General features: G+C 43.2%; 1 protein-coding gene across 2 annotated transcripts; it reads right to left on the reverse strand.

Annotated features, from left to right (window-relative positions):
• Positions 1-1022: 1022 nt before the first annotated feature.
• als2b (alsin Rho guanine nucleotide exchange factor ALS2 b) lies at positions 1023-19763 on the reverse strand. Of its 2 annotated transcripts, none has more exons than XM_026362545.1 (34): positions 19607-19763; positions 19115-19195; positions 18533-18678; positions 17403-18364; positions 16879-17212; positions 14636-14810; positions 14390-14486; positions 13479-13556; positions 13168-13389; positions 12918-13089; positions 12629-12818; positions 12482-12547; positions 12182-12344; positions 11648-11779; positions 11420-11548; positions 9099-9169; positions 8626-8692; positions 8340-8536; positions 8198-8263; positions 8002-8100; positions 7331-7495; positions 7080-7191; positions 6662-6739; positions 6275-6408; positions 6019-6183; positions 5743-5860; positions 5482-5639; positions 5242-5361; positions 4975-5151; positions 4835-4886; positions 4280-4341; positions 3981-4130; positions 3631-3727; positions 1023-3254 (listed from the first exon to the last, which is right to left on the reverse strand). In XM_026362545.1, exons 2-34 carry the CDS (start codon positions 19132-19134, stop codon positions 3216-3218), a joined length of 5013 nt encoding a protein of 1670 aa, XP_026218330.1. In that variant the 5' UTR covers positions 19135-19195; positions 19607-19763; the 3' UTR covers positions 1023-3215. The 2 variants fall into 2 exon arrangements, with proteins under 2 accessions (XP_026218330.1, XP_026218329.1); XM_026362544.1 differs by having other exon boundaries at positions 16834-17212.
• Between the last annotated feature and the right edge of the window lie 363 nt (positions 19764-20126).

The raw sequence follows: 20126 nt of genomic DNA on the forward strand, positions 1-20126 counted from the left end.
GAGGTAAACGTCCATCTGGCAGATTTCTGTAATTAAAGACAAGGAGGAGGATGATCCCTCTGGTCTTCCTCGAGCCCCTTCTCCCTTTCTAAAAAAAAGCAATTAGATGCTGGGTTACCTCAGCGTCTGGATCTTCAGCAATGACCCAAGTCGTTATCATCCACTTCCTGCAGGTTCTGGCACCAATATGTGTGCAGAAAAAGAGATATATGATGGGAAAATATTCCCCGGAGATTGGCACTAGCTTTTTATCAAGCTACACAGGGAACAAGAGAGAGAGAGAGAGAGAGGGCTGTAATCTCTCCCGATCCCACTTAATCCAGAGCAAGTGAGCTGCCTGCTTCTGGCCACCGGAAGCCAGGTCCTCCCTCACCGGCTGGCTGGCTGCTGCGAGGCTGCCAAATCTTCTTAACTCTTTCAGCTTTTAGCGGCACGCAGGAGGATCTGTAGGGAAAAGAGGCAACGAACTGATGAAAAGGGAGAAAACGTTACGTTGAGAGACATGAGAAGGGCTTAGAGAACATTCTGCAGCATGTTGAGATTGGAACAAATGCTTTATGATTTCAGTTTGATAGTACTGACACTCAAAGTGCATCAAAGTGCAGTTAAAAGAGTCTGCAGGAGCTGCGGTGGTTGGAAAATGAGTAATTAGAAGCTCTGCCTCAACAGCTGGAGTTAACGGAGCACGGACACGATTCTCTAACCAGAAATCAGTCAGGAACGGGCCTAATCTCCGGATTGGTAATCTAACTCCCAAGGGAATTCAACAAAATCTCCCCTCCCTCCATCTGAAAGTCCTAAGATGCCTCATTGTACCAAAAACACTGAGATTATCTTTTTTCCAAAACAAACAAACAAAAAAAAACTCTCTGAGCACAGTGTTGGTTTGTTGGTTCATTCTCCTCCAATGTGAAACCACAGAAACACTGACAACACTCAGCTTCAACAGTTCTTAAATAAAAGATGTAACTTCACTGTCACAACTTCCCAGACCACATAAAATGTCAGAGCTGACTAGTTGGTCACGTCCATCAAATGAGTTTATTGCCCTTTGTTATTATTTAAAGGTACAATACATTTAACATCATGTAAAAGACACATGTCCGCCAGCATGTCAACTAGTAAACACCAAACTCCATTGACAAAACAGCTATTTTTAGACACAATGCAACCATATGAGCAGTCTGAGGCATTTTCATAGTAAACAGGTCATTTTTAAACTCAACATGAGCTCATGAACATTATCTTCAGTTTACATAAACCCCATTACGACTCAGTTTGGATTTAAAATAGCACTTCACTTCAAGGAGTCAGCTGTCAAACAATAAACGTCCAGGTTTGCAGGTCAGTTTAGGTACATTCTGGAAATACTGGTTTGTCCTTTGTTTTAAGCAGCAGCAGCAGTAGAATGTGTGACGTGAGTGATTCGCATGTGAATCACACATCATGTCAAAAATAACTAATACTGCTTCAGTTCTTTCAGTGTCGGACACATTTATTCTTAAGAGAAGCCGAATTCACAGGGTCTACACATTTCAGAACAAGTATGGAGACATAGATAGAACTGTTAAGACTCACTGGACGTCAGTTCGTTCACTGTTTCAGTGGTAATAAACTCAAAATACCTGAAGCTGGACAGTGACTTAATGTGATCATTGTAAAATAAAAACCTATCAAACTCATATCAGTTCAGGTTTAATAGGAAAAGTTAACAACAGCAGTTTAAAACATTTCATCTGAACCGTTTGTTTCTTAGATTCTCTAAAAATCCTGCAGCTTCACTAAATCCACAGCGACTGTTCTGCTGTTAAACCGTCTGAGAAAACAAAAGCCACGACAGTTAAAAAATAAAAATAAATAAAGGCTCGGCCGTACTCTGAATGTTCTCTTAAGCTTCAAATCACAAATATGTCCGACAGTTAGTGCTGTAAATGGTTTAAAAAAAGAACAGTTAGCATGAACAGATGGTGTCTGTAGTTCACATCTCTCTGTTGGTTCACACAGAATAAAAAGAGGTTTATCCTGGTGCTGCTGTCCTCACTACAGACCACTGTTAGAAGACAAAGGACACATGCTTTTCTCTCAACAGTGATAATGTGAGCTGAGGCAGCAGGACACACGTTTCAGAACCGTTTTTCTGTTCACGACTCCAGTTTCTTCACTTTTCCACATGTTGCATCCTGTTAACATTGAAAACTGGGCTCAGAAACTCTCACACGTGTGACTTTCAGACTGTCTTCACTTCACCGTAGGTCGTTTATGATTTCTGTGGAGTTCCTGTTGAAAACAAGGTCAAACATCTGTGTCACAGTAACAGACCCACAGCGATAAGTCAAATGATCCTCATAGAAAACCGTCAAATGCTGCTCTGGATTGTACTGCAACAGAAGAATTATTGCACAGTTTGCTGCTGAGCATTAATTTGTTACATACAATAATAAACCTGGCCCTACCGGCCAGGTTTATTATTGTATGTAACACAATAGTTTCCATAGAAAGGCTCAGAGACGCTGCAGTGGGGTGGGAAAAGTTAACCAGCTGCTCATTTACAAAATCAAGAGCAGCCAATTCCTCCTGAAAAAGAAAAAATGACCCCAGCGTGGAACAGGGTCACTGTTAGGCTGAGGTGAAGTTTAAGCTTTTCAAACCGTTTATTTTTTGTTTTACAAGGTGAACACTAACTGGTTGGTTTTGTAAATGAACTTTTCTTTTATAACTTCTCCCCCGTGATAAACAGCAGCTGCTTCCCTGAGCTTTTCCTGGGACCATTCATGTAGCTCGCTGTAAACACACTGTGCTATCAGGCGATAAAGAATAAAATGTTTTGTAGAGTTCATTAAGACATGCACACAGAAGGGAAGGTTTGATCCAAGCTTCCTGTTTCTGTGCTGGATCGTCCACCAGTGCTGAGAAGTCGTTTCAGGTTAAGTCACAGAAACTTGGTTTTCCCAACATCTTCCACATCAGGACTTCCAGAAGTCAGTCAGACCAGTCTCGTAGTTTTACTCTGGACGGTATGAGTTGGCTCATCACTGGCAGTAAAGTATTCACATCACGATCTGAGCAGAAGGGGCTGTCAGAGGTCATGATAAGAGCCTCTGCAGAGGCAGAACCCGTTCACACCATCCTCTGCTTCCAGTTGGCGGCTGCACACATCCCTCATCCCAAAGCCTCACTGCTCCCAGCTCTGAGACTGGCTGTGTGCGTGGGGCGTCTTATGTGATCTTCTCGTGTTGAATCTGGTAATAACAGGCCTGCAGGTGGTAAAGACAGAACATTTTAAAGTTGGTGCAGTCACATGATTTAGATTTAGACATCGTTAGAGTTATTATACATTCTGTTCATAGTTCTAACTCGTCAAGATAAAAACACTTTGAGCCGATTCAAGATGTTTCGTAGAAAGTCTCACAGCTTGTCTCCGTATTTTTCTCCACATTTTTGTGCAAATTACAAACTTGAACTGCGTTGATCACCTTCATCAACACATACAGTTCATATGCAAATTAATTGAAGTGAAATCAATTTAATTGTGCAGATGTTTTTGTTTCTTCACATTATTCATTCGGTGTATGAACAAAGGTAAAGTTTCCCTCTGGCACCTTTTAAATAACGTGTGGCTGTGTGCGTTACCTTCAGAGTGGTGAACATGATCCCGTGCTCTCCGTGCTGAACACATGGATCCATCAGGTCTTCGATCAGGCTGACCTCAGAGCCCAGGTTCCTGATGCTGAGATTGAGATAAAATGATTTTATTCATTTCCAGATGTCTTTTCTATGACGTATGTGACTGGTCGACATTTTTATTATTTCTTAGACTAAACATTAAATGATTAAACGATAATAAAAAAATCACTGATTTTAGACCCAACAACAAACAAACTAATGGGTTATTTGTCCTCAGAAATCACCAACATGTATCTGTGTATTGACTTTTGATCATTTCCATATTCTGTGTTACGTTGTTTTGGTTTGAGGCTCACCGAGCTCGCAGCACCACGTAGAGGAAGACAGGAAAGAGGTCGTCCATCGACCACAAGAAATCCTGCTTCAGCAGCGACTGAACTTCCTTAGTGATCTCCTCAAAGGTGAGCTGGATCACCTGCAACTTGTCTGACGGGGTGAACGTCGTACTGCAGACACACAAGAAAACTTTTAGCATTTCTTGATGTAGTTTTACTTCTTACTGTTCTGTGTGCAGCATGTACAGCAGCGTCTTCACTGTATTCAACTGAGCTTTACTGAAAAGGGACACTAGGTTTTTAACTAGACTGAGCTGCACCTGATCTGCTGCAGCGTTTCCACAGCAGAGGCGAAGCAGGCGTCCTTGGTGCTGGAGAGAACCTGGACAACACAAAACAAACACAGAATTTATCTTTCTCATAGCAAAAACACTGCAACTATATGATGAACAACAGAAGTACAGGATTTATTCATCACTTCAACTTCTGAACTCAACATTTGGTGCATCGTGAGGTACTTTATAGCTACAAGCATAATAACTGCACTTAATGCTGTTAATGCTTCACCCTACACCCCGATTACTTTTCTGTAACTTATCATTTATTATTTCCACATTTTGTCACTTCACTGTTCCAAGTGTGTATCCCTAATTTAACTTTTAATGACCTCACATACGTCTAGATGTGCTGTTCTAACCTCAGTTCAGGAATGTTTATTTTAGTTTTTGTCATTCATCATATACATGTACAGTAACATGATACATTTAATATTTAAAATATTTTAAGTAGACTGACACAACACATATGTTTTTTTTCTCTGTCTGAGATCAATGAATCGTATCTGAGAATAAAACTACACAGGAAAACACCCATACCTGCTGCTTCTCCCCCGGCAACGATACAGGAATCGAAACAGGCCAAAATTTCCTAAGTGGAAAAAACATACAAAGTCAAAGACGTGCTCAAAAGAAGACAAACGAGGGGCGGCTCTGCTCAGGTACACTGTGTTACATACTGCTGTACTCCCAGGAAGGCGAGCAGAGCGAGGTCGGGCTGCTTGTTCAGGCGGAGGACGCACTCCCAGTAGACGTCGTCTTCTTTCTCCTTGTCCAGAGCGTAGAGGGTGAAGAGCGGCGGGTAGAGACGAGGCAGCAGGACGGGAAGCAGCAAACCTGAGCTGCTCACCACGCGGCTGAGGACAAAAGCAACACAGAGGGGTCCGTGTGGTTTCATCGACCAGTGATAACCAACAAAGAATCATAGGAATGTATGTGGGCTGTACCCAGGTTTCGGTGACTCTGGTGCCCCCCCATCAGTTGAGTCTTGGTCCTTGTCGTCCTGGAGGCTGGTGGACGGCTCTGGAATTAGACCGCCCTCTTCTGGCAGGTCTGGGAACAGAAACCTACAAATACAATAAAACACACAAACAAATACACTCATCAACACCTGAAAGATAAGTTTTCTTTGGGACAGTTGTTGATTCCTGTGTGTGTGTGTGTGTGTGTGTGTGTGTGTGCACCACCTGACGATCTGAAAAATGCGGTTGAGATAAGACTTTATCTCGTTGACAGCCTGATGCAGGAGCCGACGGTTGGCTCCAACGCCCACGTAGGTCATCCTGTAGACCGCCACCAGGGTCTCCAGCAGCCGGCCCAGAGGGTGGAGAGGGGTGTCACACGCCTGGAGGAACATGACGGGAATTATTTACTAACTACTGCTTATATTTAGTTTTTATTGAAAATCTGGATAAAGTAAAGTTACATGTAATTAGATGTGTGCTCACCGTGATGAGGTAGAGGCGAATGGTGTGATATCGCTCCATGGTGATCGGCCCAATGTGCTGCGGGATCACCTCAAGACTCTCCAGGGTTTTGTTGTGACTTCGAGACAACAGCTCAGGACTGGGACAAAAACAAAAAACACACAACGGAAAATTTCTCTTATTTATTTAAATCTTAGTAGAGACCAGATAAAAACATATTTTGTAAATTGTAGTTTAATTATTTTTACTTGTTGACAAAAGACAAATCACACAGTAAACGTGTCAGACTGTGGGTACCTGTCCTGTATGTGTCGCCGGCTGGTGGTGAGGGCTACAGCGATGTTCTCCCACGCCTTCCAGTTCTCTCCTCGGCCCGGCTCCTCACAGCCTAGCTGACTCCAACACTCCTCAAACACGGCCTGCCACTTATCCTCTGCGCACACACACAGACGCCCCAGCTTCCTGCCATATCACACACACACACACGAGATGTACATTAAATAAAGTGTAACATGACTGATTAACAAAGCTTGAATTTCAGACTCGAGCTTACACAGCGCGGGTTTTGTCTTTGTCAGTGTCGAAGAGATGTGGTTTGAAGTAGGAGCCGGTCACTTTGAGGCCGGAGCCCCATTCGCCGCTAAAGGAGCCCTCGAGGTAGTCACCGTTCGCCATGGTCAGCACACCCTGAGAGAGATACGGTGGTGCATTAAAAACTGTTTTTAAAGCTGATACTTCAATATGTTTGAGTATTTTTCTATGGTAATAATAATTTAATTTAGCCGCTGTAGGCCTACGCCTGTGTTATAAATATTATAACTTTAGACCGATTTGTGTAATTACAACTTTTGTGCAGCTTTAGATTTAAGATGTGATATTTATTTAAAGGGGAATAATTCCTCCACTAGGAATCGTGTGTGTTTCGGTGTTTATTCGTCACCTTCCCATTGAGCGTCCAGTCGTCAGAGAATTCTCCTTCATATGTTGTGTCGTCCTCTGACAGGAGGATCCCAGTACCCTAAAAGAAAGAACATATCTGTACCTATGGTATATATTCAGTCTCTTCTTTTATCCTCGTTAGTCTCCAGCATGTTTGGGAAGATTCTTTACCTGATATAGACCAATGCTTAAGTATTTAGTCAAATCTGTGAGATACATTTTTAAATCTTGGGAAATAAAAAGATCCTGTGTAACGTCAGTCACAACTGTGTGAGAGTTTTGTTAAATTCACAGTCAAAGAGACCTTTGTATGATCTTCACAAATGAAACCATCTCCCTTTAATTAAGTCTCTCTCCTGTATCTCCCTGTATCATCTTTCACTATTATTAAGTAAATACTGTAAGTGCTCACTGCTCACCATCATCTTGTTGTCTTTGAAGGCTCCTTCATAGTACAGGCCAAACTGGGTGACGACGACCCCGTTGCCTTGCCGCAGGTGGTCCTGCCACATGCCCATGTATTTCTCCCCTCTGTATAGAAATAACAGAAAAACAACTTTCACTTAAACAGCAAAGTTTAAAGTATTAAAGTTAAATTATTAAAGAACAACTTTCTGCAACATGAAGCTGACGTGTACAATTTCACAGCTCACTGTGGTGGTAAACATACTTTGTGATATCATCAAAGACCCCATAGCCGGTTTTCTTGTCCAGCAGCCACTGGCCAATGAAAACACTGGGAGACGAGGTGTTGAGTTTGCCACTGCGCAGCATACCGTGGCCGTGTCGCATGCCATCCTGGAACGATCCATCGTAAACTTCACCGCTGGCATATCTGCACACAGATGGAGAATGGTTCTTCTCTTTAATCCTCTTTCAGTCAGTTAGTTACGATGAAGAATTTTCACATATTTGCTGTAAACAACTTCTGTGAGGAAGGTGGACCTAAAATAAGTGTAGATAAAACTAACTCTTGCATGACTGTTGTATAACTAAGTCCCTGGATTACCTGTAGAGTACAGTCGTAGATTTCATTATCAATTAATCTACCAATAAATTGAATTTATGGATTAATCGCTTAATATAAAATGTCAGAAATGAGTCAAAACCGCACAAAAATACCAGCAGTCAGTTTGAAAAACAAAGTTCTACAATCGAAAATAAAAAAAAAACCATTTACTTCCACAAAAGACTAAAAAATACATTTTCACATTAATGTAATCAGAGTGAATCAGGTTTAGTGATGAGATAAGATTCTGCCGTGGCCAATCAAACACATAGAAATGTACATTTCTTAATTATTATGGTTTTAAATAACTAACTGATTTACTGTACACTAACCTGTACGTCCCCAGGCCGTGCATCTTTCCATCTTTCCACTGTCCTTGATAGTAATCGTTCTTGTTAAGCGTCTTATTGGGAGCAGTAAATTCACCAAAGCTAAACAAACAAATAAATACACAACAATGATGAAGAAGCTAAAAAGTTTAAAAAGTTTAAATGTTCAAAACACACGATGACAGGTTACAGCACTAACCCGTCCTCCAGTCCGTTCTTGAACTCCCCAGTGTATATTCTCCCATCCGTCCATTTTAGCACTCCCCTGAAAACCATAATCTATTTCAGTATCAATATTTAAAAAGATGTATCAAGAATCAGACACAGCGTTCGTGTCCAACCTGCCATGGGGCTTCCCAGCCAGCCAGCGGCCTTCGTATGTCGCCTCCTTCAGACGTCCTTCCTTATAAAAAGTGTAGGAGGCCGTCCTGGAGACCGGAGGCTCCAACTTCTGTCCCGAGCTGAGAGATGCTGTGTCCTGACCCGCCCCGCTCAGAGCCTGGTCCACTGCCTGGTTGATGGAGCGAAGCCACTTGGCCTGGGAACAAAGACACAGATACTTTTAAGGTCCAACAGTGAGTTCCACCAATTGAAAATGGAGTTTTAAGGTGTAACATGAAAGTCTACCTTCTCTGTGGGAGAGGACGCCAGCAGGGTGAAGGTCTCTTCTGGCGTGATCACCTTTAATGCATACCTACAACCAATTACATAAACTCATTTAACACTGGGAACAACTAAACGATACAGTAATATATGCAGTACCAGTGTGTAAAATACAGGTAGCAGTGGACAATAAAATAAAAGCTTTAGTTATCATGGTTATTATTATATTTACATGTATGAACCCTTAAGGTGCCTGTTTACAACTAAATCATAGTCATGTATTAGTTCCAAGTAGAATATGAGTATTATTTATACAAAATAATTGCAGGCTATTTAATAATCATACATTTTAAACATTTGACGGCATCACTCAGGAGCTGAATCTAGGTTTTGTGTTGATAATAACATTTTGGGACAAGAACAAACAAAGCCAGTGGATAAAATGAAAGAAACTGTGAATCAGTGTGTTTTATTCTTCAGAATATTTAAAGACTCACATGCCAGTGTTCTCCTCCGGGATCGGTTCCACCCACAGCGTGGCCAAGCGGAAGACGTGATGTGTGGAGAACTGCAGGAAAAGAAGAGGAGGGAGTAATGTAGGGAAAAGTTGAAGGTTTAGAAAGTGAAAAACCCAGAGATCATTATTATACACACAACATACTCCACATACACAAAGTATGAATGGACCTTAAACTATAGTAAATCAAACAGCATCTGTTTCTCTTAATAGTGAAGACACAGTCATAAAGGTTCTAATGGAGGTTAATCACAGATTTCTGATTTTTAGCAGGTTTTTAATCCTCAACCTAACTGAACCGTAACCTGGAGTCTCCTATAAGCTGAACGTGGTCAGTTCTGGTTTGTTTTCCATCTTCTCTTGTGTCGATTGCTGTTCAAACCCATGAATGTGTTTTTTTAAACACCCTGCTTCTTATCTTCTCTGCGGGTGAGCTCGTCCCATCTGCAACAACCAATTGGAGTATGTGCTGGAAGCTGATCTGCCTACAGAAGGAGCTGAAATTTAGCACCAAGAACATATGAATGAATGAATATATGAACCAAAGGGGAAAGGTTCAGAGTTCAGAGTTCAGAGTTACAGCTCACTAAGTTCCTGCAGTGGAAAAGCCTTAGTAATATTTGAAACATCACTGCTCTGACTCCAGGTTACAGTTCCTGCAGATGCTGTTTTTTTAATTAAAGATGCAATTTTCATATTATATTCCTGTTATGACATTATTTAATTTTAATTTTAGTTAAATTTAAGAGGGAAGACTTTTATTCTTACATCAGACCTGCTCTTAAATGTTGGTCCCACATTTGCATATTGTAAGAAAGGGGGTGAAATCATGTTGATATATCTTCTCCTACACTTTTATTACTTTAGAGTATTTCTAGTCAGAGAGCATTTCATGCTACAATAAAAAAGATTCATTTTCTCATTTAAACGCATTTTGTAGAAACCTAGAAGAACAATGCATCTTGTTTATTAACTTAACGTAAAGGACGCCAGAGTCAGTCATGCAAGACGACACACTTGTAACTCGTTTGTCACATGTAGTAGTAATAAACGAAGCATGCTCTTTTCTGGCAACACTCTGCTTTTCATTCAGATCCACATCACAAGACGCTGAGGACAACCATCAGCTGACAACCACTGAGTTTCTACTTTAACCCAGATTTTAGCAGCTGCTGCAGGAAGTACAGTGGACAGACTTGAATCTTACACACAGAGGGTCTCATTTTTAAAGAGACCAAACTGTTGGACATATCTGCTGTCCAAACGTTGACAAAACAAGAGTGAGTCAAGGCAAGAGTCACACAGACATATAGTAGGGGAACTGAAATATGCAGGACAACTATGGATAGGAATAGAAAAAGAGAGGAAACAGGAGACAGATAGAGACACAGGTGAGGAAATGGCTTTGGAGAAGTGAACCAGAAACCTGTGGTCAGACCTCTGTTTACCTGGAAACCAACAATTAGAATTAAAACATTTGTCAGTCGATTTCAAACTGCTTGTTGAAATGTGGCAAACAGAGGAATGAGTGGTCGTACAACCCGCAGAGCCTCGGGTTTACTCAGTTCATCCTCCAGTGCACTTTCCTAAAGGTAGAGGGGCAGGCAGAGAGTGAAGGGCTGAGTACCACTGGGAATATCCAAGTAGCTGTGTGTTAAGAGTAAAAGTACGTCCACAAAGGACAAAAGGTTGTTGAGGCAAACTGCCAATAATCATTATAATTCAAACAAAACTCCACATTTCTCATGGCTGCACCACTACACCAGATGGAGAACTTTCAATCTAAATTCAACTCGTATTTCGTTTCTGGAAACTACGGAGATTCTACAAGAGCAAAAAAAATAAAGTTATGAGTGTTTTAGAAAAGTTGGCTTCACTTTAAATGCACATGGTTACTTGTTTACATGACCACTGTAACCAAATGTGCATTTAAACTCACCGACTGAAGCCGCATGCCACCAAACTTCATTCATCAAGTCGAAGTCAAGCTGTGACTTCACTTTACTGACAGGAGTGTGTTTGTCATGTGTTTAAATCTGATTCAGTGACACTGAGCACTAAGCCCTTCACACTCGCACACAATGAGGAAGAGGAGCGGTGGGACAGGGGGAGAGTCGGGTCGCTGTGCTGACATTTGCTGCTGACTGCATACTTACAAGATTTTTACAAGGCGCCACGCCCTGACAGCACGGAGGCAAGCACACACAAACGCTTGAAACACACCAGGTTACAGTGTCTGAAATATGGACGGCTTAAAAAAAGTGAAAGAGCTGAAGAGGTGGAAGTGTGTGTGGAGCTGACCTGTGCGTGGACCAGAGCGTCGTTGAACAGGATGAACCAGTTGACGGAGAACCTGCCGGCGTTCTGCAGGGTCAGAGCTTTGTTGCTGCTCTCGCAGATCAGCCGACGGTGCGGCTTCCTCAGGGAGTCCTGACGACACACAAGAGCAGATGTGACTCCTTGAGCGCTCCACCTTAAAGACATTTCCACTAACACACACACACAGACACATACATGCACTCTGTTTACCGTCATTTTGCCAGGGAAGCTCTTCCAGAAGTGAAAGGTGTACTCGGCTTCTTTCCTTTTTCTCTTCAGCTGAAGATCCAAAGCTTCAAACTTGGAGCGGCTGTCCTGCAGCTTCTGGTAATCACTGGAGCTCTGACAGCACAAAAAAACACAGTGAAACGCTTTAGATTCTGTCAATGATGTAGCCACATACTCAGAGAGGTTTTAGATTTTAAAGACTTTAAAGTTTCCAGTTGTAACAACTTCAGGAAACAAACTAAAAGTCCCTGAGAGGCCGAGGTTGGGCTTTGTTTGTCCGACATGCTAAATGCTAAACTAAAACCAGTTCACTTATCCGTATCTAATTAGGGGAAAACAAAAGCAGGTGCATCTATGAACTATTATTACTTTCATATGTGACCTAATCACTGTAATAATAATAATAATAATAATAATAATAATAATAATAATAATAATAATAATAATAAGAATAATAATAAGAATAAGAATTATAATAATACATTGAATATTTTAGTAACTGTCTGTTTCTCCTACCACTTCAAAGCAGGTGCCCAGTTTGAGCAGCAGTCGGTCGTACTCGTGAAGGTGGCGAGCTGGGAGGTAGAAGAGCGCCACCAGGAGGTCGGCCATGGAGGGGTTCTCCTCGCTGCACTCCGACAGCCTCTGGAGCAGCTCAGGACCCTTCCCGAAGAAATCCCTTTGGGAAAAAACAAAAAAGGTCACTTGCTAATAAAAAACTGAATTTTACATGTAGTAAGATAGTGTAGTTTGTTTTGGTCGTTACAGCACCTGCTGTGTGTGTGTGTGTGTGTGTGTGTGTGTGTGTGTACTCACAGCGAGGGCTTGGTGAGGGCCTGGAAACCCCCCATCACCTGGAAGTTACCCAAAGAGCTGCAGTACCTTCACAGGAATAAACACATCAGGTTTCTTCCTTTTTAATAATCATATTCATGAACCACGTTTAAAGTGGTGGAGACATACTCCTGATAGGAGTCCAGGAAGATCCCAGTGTGCTCCAGGACGACCAGACCTTTGACATCACGGCCACGTCGCAGGTTGGCGGTGAGGCTGGCAGCGTGCTGCCCTGTCAGGTGACACAGGTGGCTGAATCGGCTCGCCAACGCCTGCAGGAGCCCGAGGGCCACCTGGCCGAGGGCCGAGCTCAGAGACTCTAACAGAACGAAGCACACAAACATAAATATATCAAAGCTATCCTGATTTACACATTACACAACTTTTCCTCATAATCCTCTGTGTTTTTTCCTCTTACCCAGCTCCAGCAGGGGCCGTATTATCTGTATCTTAATATCACACAGCTTGCAGTAGAACTTCCGTTCGGCTGCAGCCAGCTCATGGAGGCTGGCGATGAACCCCATCACATTCTTGTCTGAAAGCGCCACGCACCGTCGCCCGCCGGCAAACACACTGCTCACATAACCCAGCTGGAGCACACGTTAACAAACGTAAGAATAAAACATGCACATATTTAAAGAACATGTAATGTCTGAGAGTGTCCTTACATTCATGCAGAACGGTAGTAGTACAGGCTGTGGGGTGTAACCCACTCCCCGCTCCTCCTCTTCTCCTTCCTCCTGCCGAACCAGCTCCTCGGCCTCCTCCTCCCCAGCTTTCACCTGCTGCCCGCTGTAATAAATGATGGGCTGGATGCAGTCGCCGTCTGCGAGCAGCAGGGTGTGTCTTTCTCCAGCGCTCATGTCCCACACCCGGATGCCCTCTGACAGCTGGAGGAGGAGACCAAGTCAAACAAACATGCCCCTCAAGGATTTATGTGTGTGTATGGACACGGGAGGGGAAGTGGAGGCGTTCTTACCTTGGCAAGACGAGGGACGGTGCTGGGTGAGTCCATGTGTCCAAGCTGACCGGAGCTGTTACTGCCCCATGAAAACACCTAGGGGATAGAAACACACAGCTGCAGACACGATGTTCCATATCCTTATTCTAAAGTGTCTCATGTTAGTCATGTAAGTCAGTACGTAACAAAATATGCTACAGTGGGAGTCAGTACTGGATAAAGCTCCTGTGCCTGTTGGAGGTGGATGCCAGTGAAATCATAAAACTCTCTCAGTAAATTTATTAGCCACGGTGATGCTCTCATGACCAGAACATTTTAATTTGGTGTATTTAGTTTCACATCTGATGTTTAAAATGTTCTTTTACACTACAGCATTATGATTCTAGAGTTAATCTCTGGGGAAATATGATCTGAAAATAAATCTAATTCTTGAATCTGTTCATACGGACTGTTCTTGCATGGGAATTCAAATTTATACTGTTACATTTCATGAATTTGTAATTTCACTATACTACAGGGGTAATTTAGTGATGAATTCTATTTTTCAGCTGTTTGGTTTTGAGTTATAACCTGAAACGGAAGCAAAATATATGTTTATTATTAAAGAGGAATTATTTCAAAGTTTTACATTTAACGTTTAAGGGATAAATGAGACAAAAAAGAAAATTTGGATAAAACTTGGTGTGGAGAGAATCTGAGCCACACTTTCCACAACCAACCATCTTATCTACATCAATTTTTACAGACTAAGTGAAATATTCCAGATATTTTTGGCCCAGGAATAGTGATTGATTTAAGTTTAAATAAATTCATAAGTTAGGAAAAAACATTCACTTTAATAATAAGAGCGAAATTAAATTTCTGCAGGACTCAAATCTCAAACATTAACAGGTAAATACCGAGAGCTGTTACTGAAGCTGCTGACTCACCTGAGACTGAGCGGTCAGAGCGAGGGAATGATGAGCACCGGCTGCCACTCGCACCACCTCCTTGTTATTCAGACTCTTGATGCACAGAGGCTGTAACCTGCAAACACATATATTTGAGTTCAGCCGGCTTCAATGATTGTGTCTGGTAAATAAATACAGATTTTAAAGTCATGTAAAACCATAATAAAAATATATTTTATTATTATTTATATGTTATTTCTTTGTTGTTGACATACAACTTCCTACCTGGCCAGGTTGTCTCCGTGGCCCAGCTGCCCGTGCTCGCCGTGGCCCCAGCTCCACACCTCCGTCTGCAGGGTGGGCAGCACCTCGTGGGCCTCAGGGACCGCTCCTCCTAGTGGGGTAAGGGCGTATCCACGCATTCTGGGACGGCCAGCTTTCCTCAGGAGCCGCGGAGAAACTGTAGGTGCAGAAAATAGTCATTTAGTACAGAATATGACAGTGTTTTGCTTTTTTTTACTGCAGTGTGAAGATATTTAACCAGACTTAAATCACCATATGAACAAATAAAAAGCCAATCCCCAGTACAAGAAAAGGGAGTTAAATATGAAAATATGTAAAATAATGTTTTTTTTAAATAAATAATTCCTTATGTGTAGGTTATTAAAAAAAAAAGTAAAACTCAAAGTGATGGAGAGTACCTTGACATGAATGTATTTCAGGCCCAAAGTTCAGCACAACAAATCAATAAAAGCAAGCCTGCACATTCAGCTCAGACCACAGCCTGGTCATGTCAAACACTCATGCGCTCATACAGCAGACAAACAATGACAAGAGGCCTGCAGGCAGCACACAGAGCAAACACTGATGACAGAGAGGAAACAGCAGACAATATACTACAAGGTATGTTGTTTTGCAAAGAGCAGAACTCTGCACAAAATAAGCATCAATTTACAAAACTTAGTATCAATGACACCTGCCGGTCAGGTCCCTGCTAAAGGTCATACATTAACATGACTAATGGGAAAATGTGAAGCAGAACTGAGGTGGAATTAACCTGAATTATCACTTCTGTTGTGGTAAATTTCATGTTGACTTTGGGTGTGTCATTTTCAGGCTTGTGCACAGAAAAAAGGAGCGGCTTGTTCTTCCACTGCTGGAAACTAATGGACTGATGGACACAACAGCTAATTTAGTGTCTTGAGGAGGCATCACACACACACACACACACACACACACATCTCTGTGGCCTCCAGCAGGGAGCCATCTGTTGTCCCACAGGACAAAGAGACGTAGAGCAAAGTCTAGATGACACTGTGCAAAAAATAATATCAGCTGGCAATAACTTAAAAACGATAATCCCTCTGTGTATTTAGGGACATAAAACAAACCAACCACTGTTCACACAGACCTAAGCCTCATTGTCCAAACCAGTTTTTCACTATTTGTCTCAGAATTTCCTCATCAAACCCGATCGTTCAGCCTTAAAATCTGACATTCATACAACACTCATCAGGTCAGATCATGATGAAATCCAGAGCAAATGTCTCAGGCTGTGCATGAGGAGGAAAAGATATAATGATCGACAGGGGAGAGTTCATCCATCTATCCATCTTCTCCAAATGCTAATTTCACTATGACCTAAAATCATTTTATTTTCTTCATCACTGAAAAACACAGTTAGCTAGAGAAAATGTGACACCTTCAAACACAACTCTTTCTCTGTCAGATCTCACTGCTTCACGAGGCTAAATATCAATCTGCATTCCTCAGTGTTTTAATTCCACAAAAGCGACCATTCAGACGATGCTGCTCAAACCGGACAAACAAATCAACGCGGAAAAGCCTGAGCCCTGATTTGTAGTTTAATTCATTAATTAATGGGGCTGTGTGCCAGAGTTGGATTGATGTTAAGATAGTGAAAACGTAGACGACTCCCTTCGAAGGCTTCTCCAGGCTGTCTTGACACAAGTAGCAGTCTCCTTACTGTGTGGAGGTTTATGAGTGAACTTGTGTTGTTCAGTGCAGCTTGCTATTAAAACAGCAATATTCATAATGAAGGCTTACACTCTACACTATACAAAGTCAGAAAATCTTATGCCATGGCTCGACTGGAGTGAAAACTCCCACTGAAAGGTTTGTTGTTGCTTTGTCACTTATTTATTTGTAATTGTAAAGTTATAGCCTCAGAATTGCTGTGAAAGACAATCAATACCTCACAGATTTCACTTTGTAGATGGACTACTCTTCTATAATCAGCTGTTTTTCTAAAGCCTTTTTAGTTTTTCTTTGTCAGGGACTGAAGCATCAATAGGTCTGTAAATTGTTGCTAAAGAAGAACTCATGAAAAACAGTGCAAATATTCAGAGACTCCGTTTACACAAGGCACAACAACAAGCTTCTGCAGTGAGTAAAGCTTGAAGTAAACACACACGTACAGATAAGGACGGACATCGACCTGCACGTGCGCAAGGCGTACTTACGCAGCAAGGTATAGGAGGAGGATAAGAGGTGAACAGCGTATCTACCCTGTGAGAGGAGTCCTGGGAGCGAGAGGCGGCGCCGCAGACCTTCTGCCTCCTCCTCGCGGATGTCGCCCGTGCTGGAGCTCTTCTTCCCCTGCATGGTGTCCTCCTGGCGGACACGCTCAGTGGTGTTATCACCCAATCCAGGGACGGTTTCAGTGAGCCCTGCTGGTCCCGCTGACCTCAACACTCCTGAGGGCAAGTAGAAGTTCATCATCTTTTTGAGGGATAGGGCCTCGTAGGTGGAGGCAACACGCTCGCCCACTGCTGAAGCGCAGGAGGCCACCAGGTTGTTGAGTGTGGAGCTGGGGGTGGAGGTGAGTCCTCCTGCCGAGGGCTGGAAGACAAAATGACAGAGACAGCGTAGATTGTGTACTATTAAAATAATATCAGCAGTATTTAGGCCTAATGAGTTCAAGAACCAACCGAGAAGATGCCTGAATTTTAGCCATTTTAAATTTAACCACAGGAAAGTAGATTTTTCTACATGCAGTGTGGTGTCACATCTGTCATCCAGTTAAACTCACCAGCAGTGCGTGGACACCTCCCCCAGTCGTCTTTGCTTCTTCATGCGTGTTGTCAGACAGTTTCTTCAGATAGTCTTTGACAGCTTGCTCGTCTGGATAAAGTGAACTTTTAACCCCGACAACACCTTCTTTAGAGTGAGCTGAGGTGCCAGACGCCGGCAGCACTCCATTAGCTAAAGCTGATTCCCCCTTGTTCAAGTCCTGGGAGGGGGTAGGGTCTGCACTTTTAGGGGGTGCAGGGGGCTCAGAGGTTACGGTGGAAGTATATGAGGGAAGGACTGGCTCGGATGGGGATGTTTTGAGTACTGGGGTGGGGGTAGGTGCTTCCAGCCTTCCCTCATCCTCAGTTAGCTCTACACCCACTGGGCAGCAGTGGCTGTCAGAGATGATGACGTGGTCCTCTTTGTCCGTCATGGTGTACAGCAGCTGGTTACACTGTCTGCATTTGTCCACTGGGGCCCTGTGGACGTCCTGAGGCCCCAGGCAGCGCACCAGAGCCAGACTGTGAGAAGCCCCACAGGCCACCTGCAGCACGTACCTGCCTGCTAAATGTTCAACCCTTTGTGGTTTCCATACAGGAAAGACAGCGGTGTTGACGCCTAGTTGGCAACCGCTGCCCCACGTCCACACCTCCCGTTGGACAGTCAGCACCAGGGTATGTTTCTCCCCACAGGCCAGCTCCAGCACCGGCACCGTCTGCGGGGGACTGCTGTCAGAGTCTACCACAGCCACAGGAGTCGGGTTTGGGACGGTGCTGAGGCCAGAAAGCCCACACTGTCCCATACCATTATCCCCCCACATGTGGACGCCACCGTCCTCTGTCACTGCCCCGCTGTGGAAGCTCCCAGCTGCCACAGCGACCACCCGCTGCCCACTGAGTGCACTCTCGGGGGTTGGTGCTGCAGGCTCTGGTGCTTGACTCTGCTTCCATGGGAGCTCCCCGAAACTGTACACCTGTCCTCCTGAAATGGAAGAAACAAATAATCCAAGAGGAGCACAACAGTTCTATCATCACAAGGTTTGTTTTCTATGATACGTAGGACGAGATATTTGTTCACCGCATACAGCAAGATTGTATTATTGGCGTTTGATTTGTCAAAACGTTAATCTAGATAAAGAAACAGTCTTACCTTCCACCAGCAGAACTCCATGCCGTGAGCCCAGGGCGACCTGAAGGACTGGTCGGGGCAGGAGTAGCCTCTCTGGGGTTAAACTGCAGGAGTAACCCTTCCAGGTGTGGAGCAGGCCTCGCTCTCCACCACCATCATCCCCAGAGCTACAGTATCGTTCAGTTGGAGACATAAAGAGAAGGGATGGAGCGGTTAATCACACCAAATTGGACAGTGAAGAAATTACAGGAAACTAGCAAATCAACAATGATCTCAGTCTAACTTCATTATGATGAAGTGAACATCTCGTTTTGAGTTGTTAAACTTTGAGTTAACAGAGAAAAACAGAGAGACAGAAAGGTGTGGGTGGCTGACAAAGCAGAAGCAGCTCCTCTGCGTTTGGCTTGAGCTGTGTTTTGTGTCCCAGCAGCGAACGGAGCAGCGTTACATCTGAACAACAGATTTTTTGTGGGTGAAAGCAGAAGTAAGCACAGCTCTATCCCTAGGCACCGTCACATGGTGATCACATCCAGCCAGCCAAGCAGTGTGAAAGAAACAGCTGAGCAGAATAATCCTCTTTAGAAAAACTTTGGAGGGACCTGCCTCTTCCTCTGGGTTTCCATCAGTGGGGGTTATTTCTCCATCAGCACTCCGGGATGAGCGATGGGGATGCTGCTGTGACGCCTACAGTACAAATCAAAACACATTTCATTAGCTGACACTGGGCTAGCTCTTGTCTCACTGCCAATCCAAAACAGAAAGCATGTTTGTATGAGGGACATCAGCTCTAAGGAAAACACCTCCGAAGAGCTGCAGACACAAACCAGTCAGGTGAAATCAAATCAGTTATGGTTTCACTTTCGTATTTTAACACATGCATTCAGAAATCAGACCCCTACTCAGACTCAACCACCTGACATTTCATATTAACATATAAAGGATCCCGTCCAGTGTTGACAACATCTGCTAAATCTCTCCCTGCTAGCTAACTAGCGCAGCTAACAGGAGCTAATCATTCAAGCTAACTAGCCAAACCGCTAACGTAAACCGCCAACTTTTCTTTATTGTCGTGGATAAAATGCTCTTTTTTCTTACCGGTTGTTTTCTGTCGCCTCTTCTTAGGCCTCTCCCTCACACAGACGGGCAGCACAGACCTGCTTTAATGTGCTAAATGTCGCTGGTTGCTGGTTGTTGTTCATTTTCTAATGTTGACACAGTGAGCCGCCGCTAACGCCAAAGATCGTCGGACAGACAGGAGGACTCACTCAGCTGCGAAGGCGAGAGACCACAACGGGGGCGTGTCTTAAAGCGACACTACACCTATTTTAACAAATAAATATTAAAAAATAAAATAAATAAATGATACTTCAAGTATCAAAAACTCACTCAGGATAGATTTAAAAGGTAAATGTTAAAAGTTAGGGGTTTCCAAACCTGGTCCTCAAAGACCACTGCCCTGCTCTGCTCACTGCTCATTACCTGCATCAGGTGTTTCCTGTGTACATGTGCACTAAATCAATAGGACGTATGAATTAAATAAACAGTTGTATGCAAAACTCTGTACTGTAACATGATTGTTTTTATTTTTAGTAATGCTGTTAATACAAATATGGCA

This window comes from Anabas testudineus, chromosome 2 (genome assembly GCF_900324465.2).
Source record: "Anabas testudineus chromosome 2, fAnaTes1.2, whole genome shotgun sequence".
NCBI lineage: Eukaryota > Metazoa > Chordata > Actinopteri > Anabantiformes > Anabantidae > Anabas > Anabas testudineus.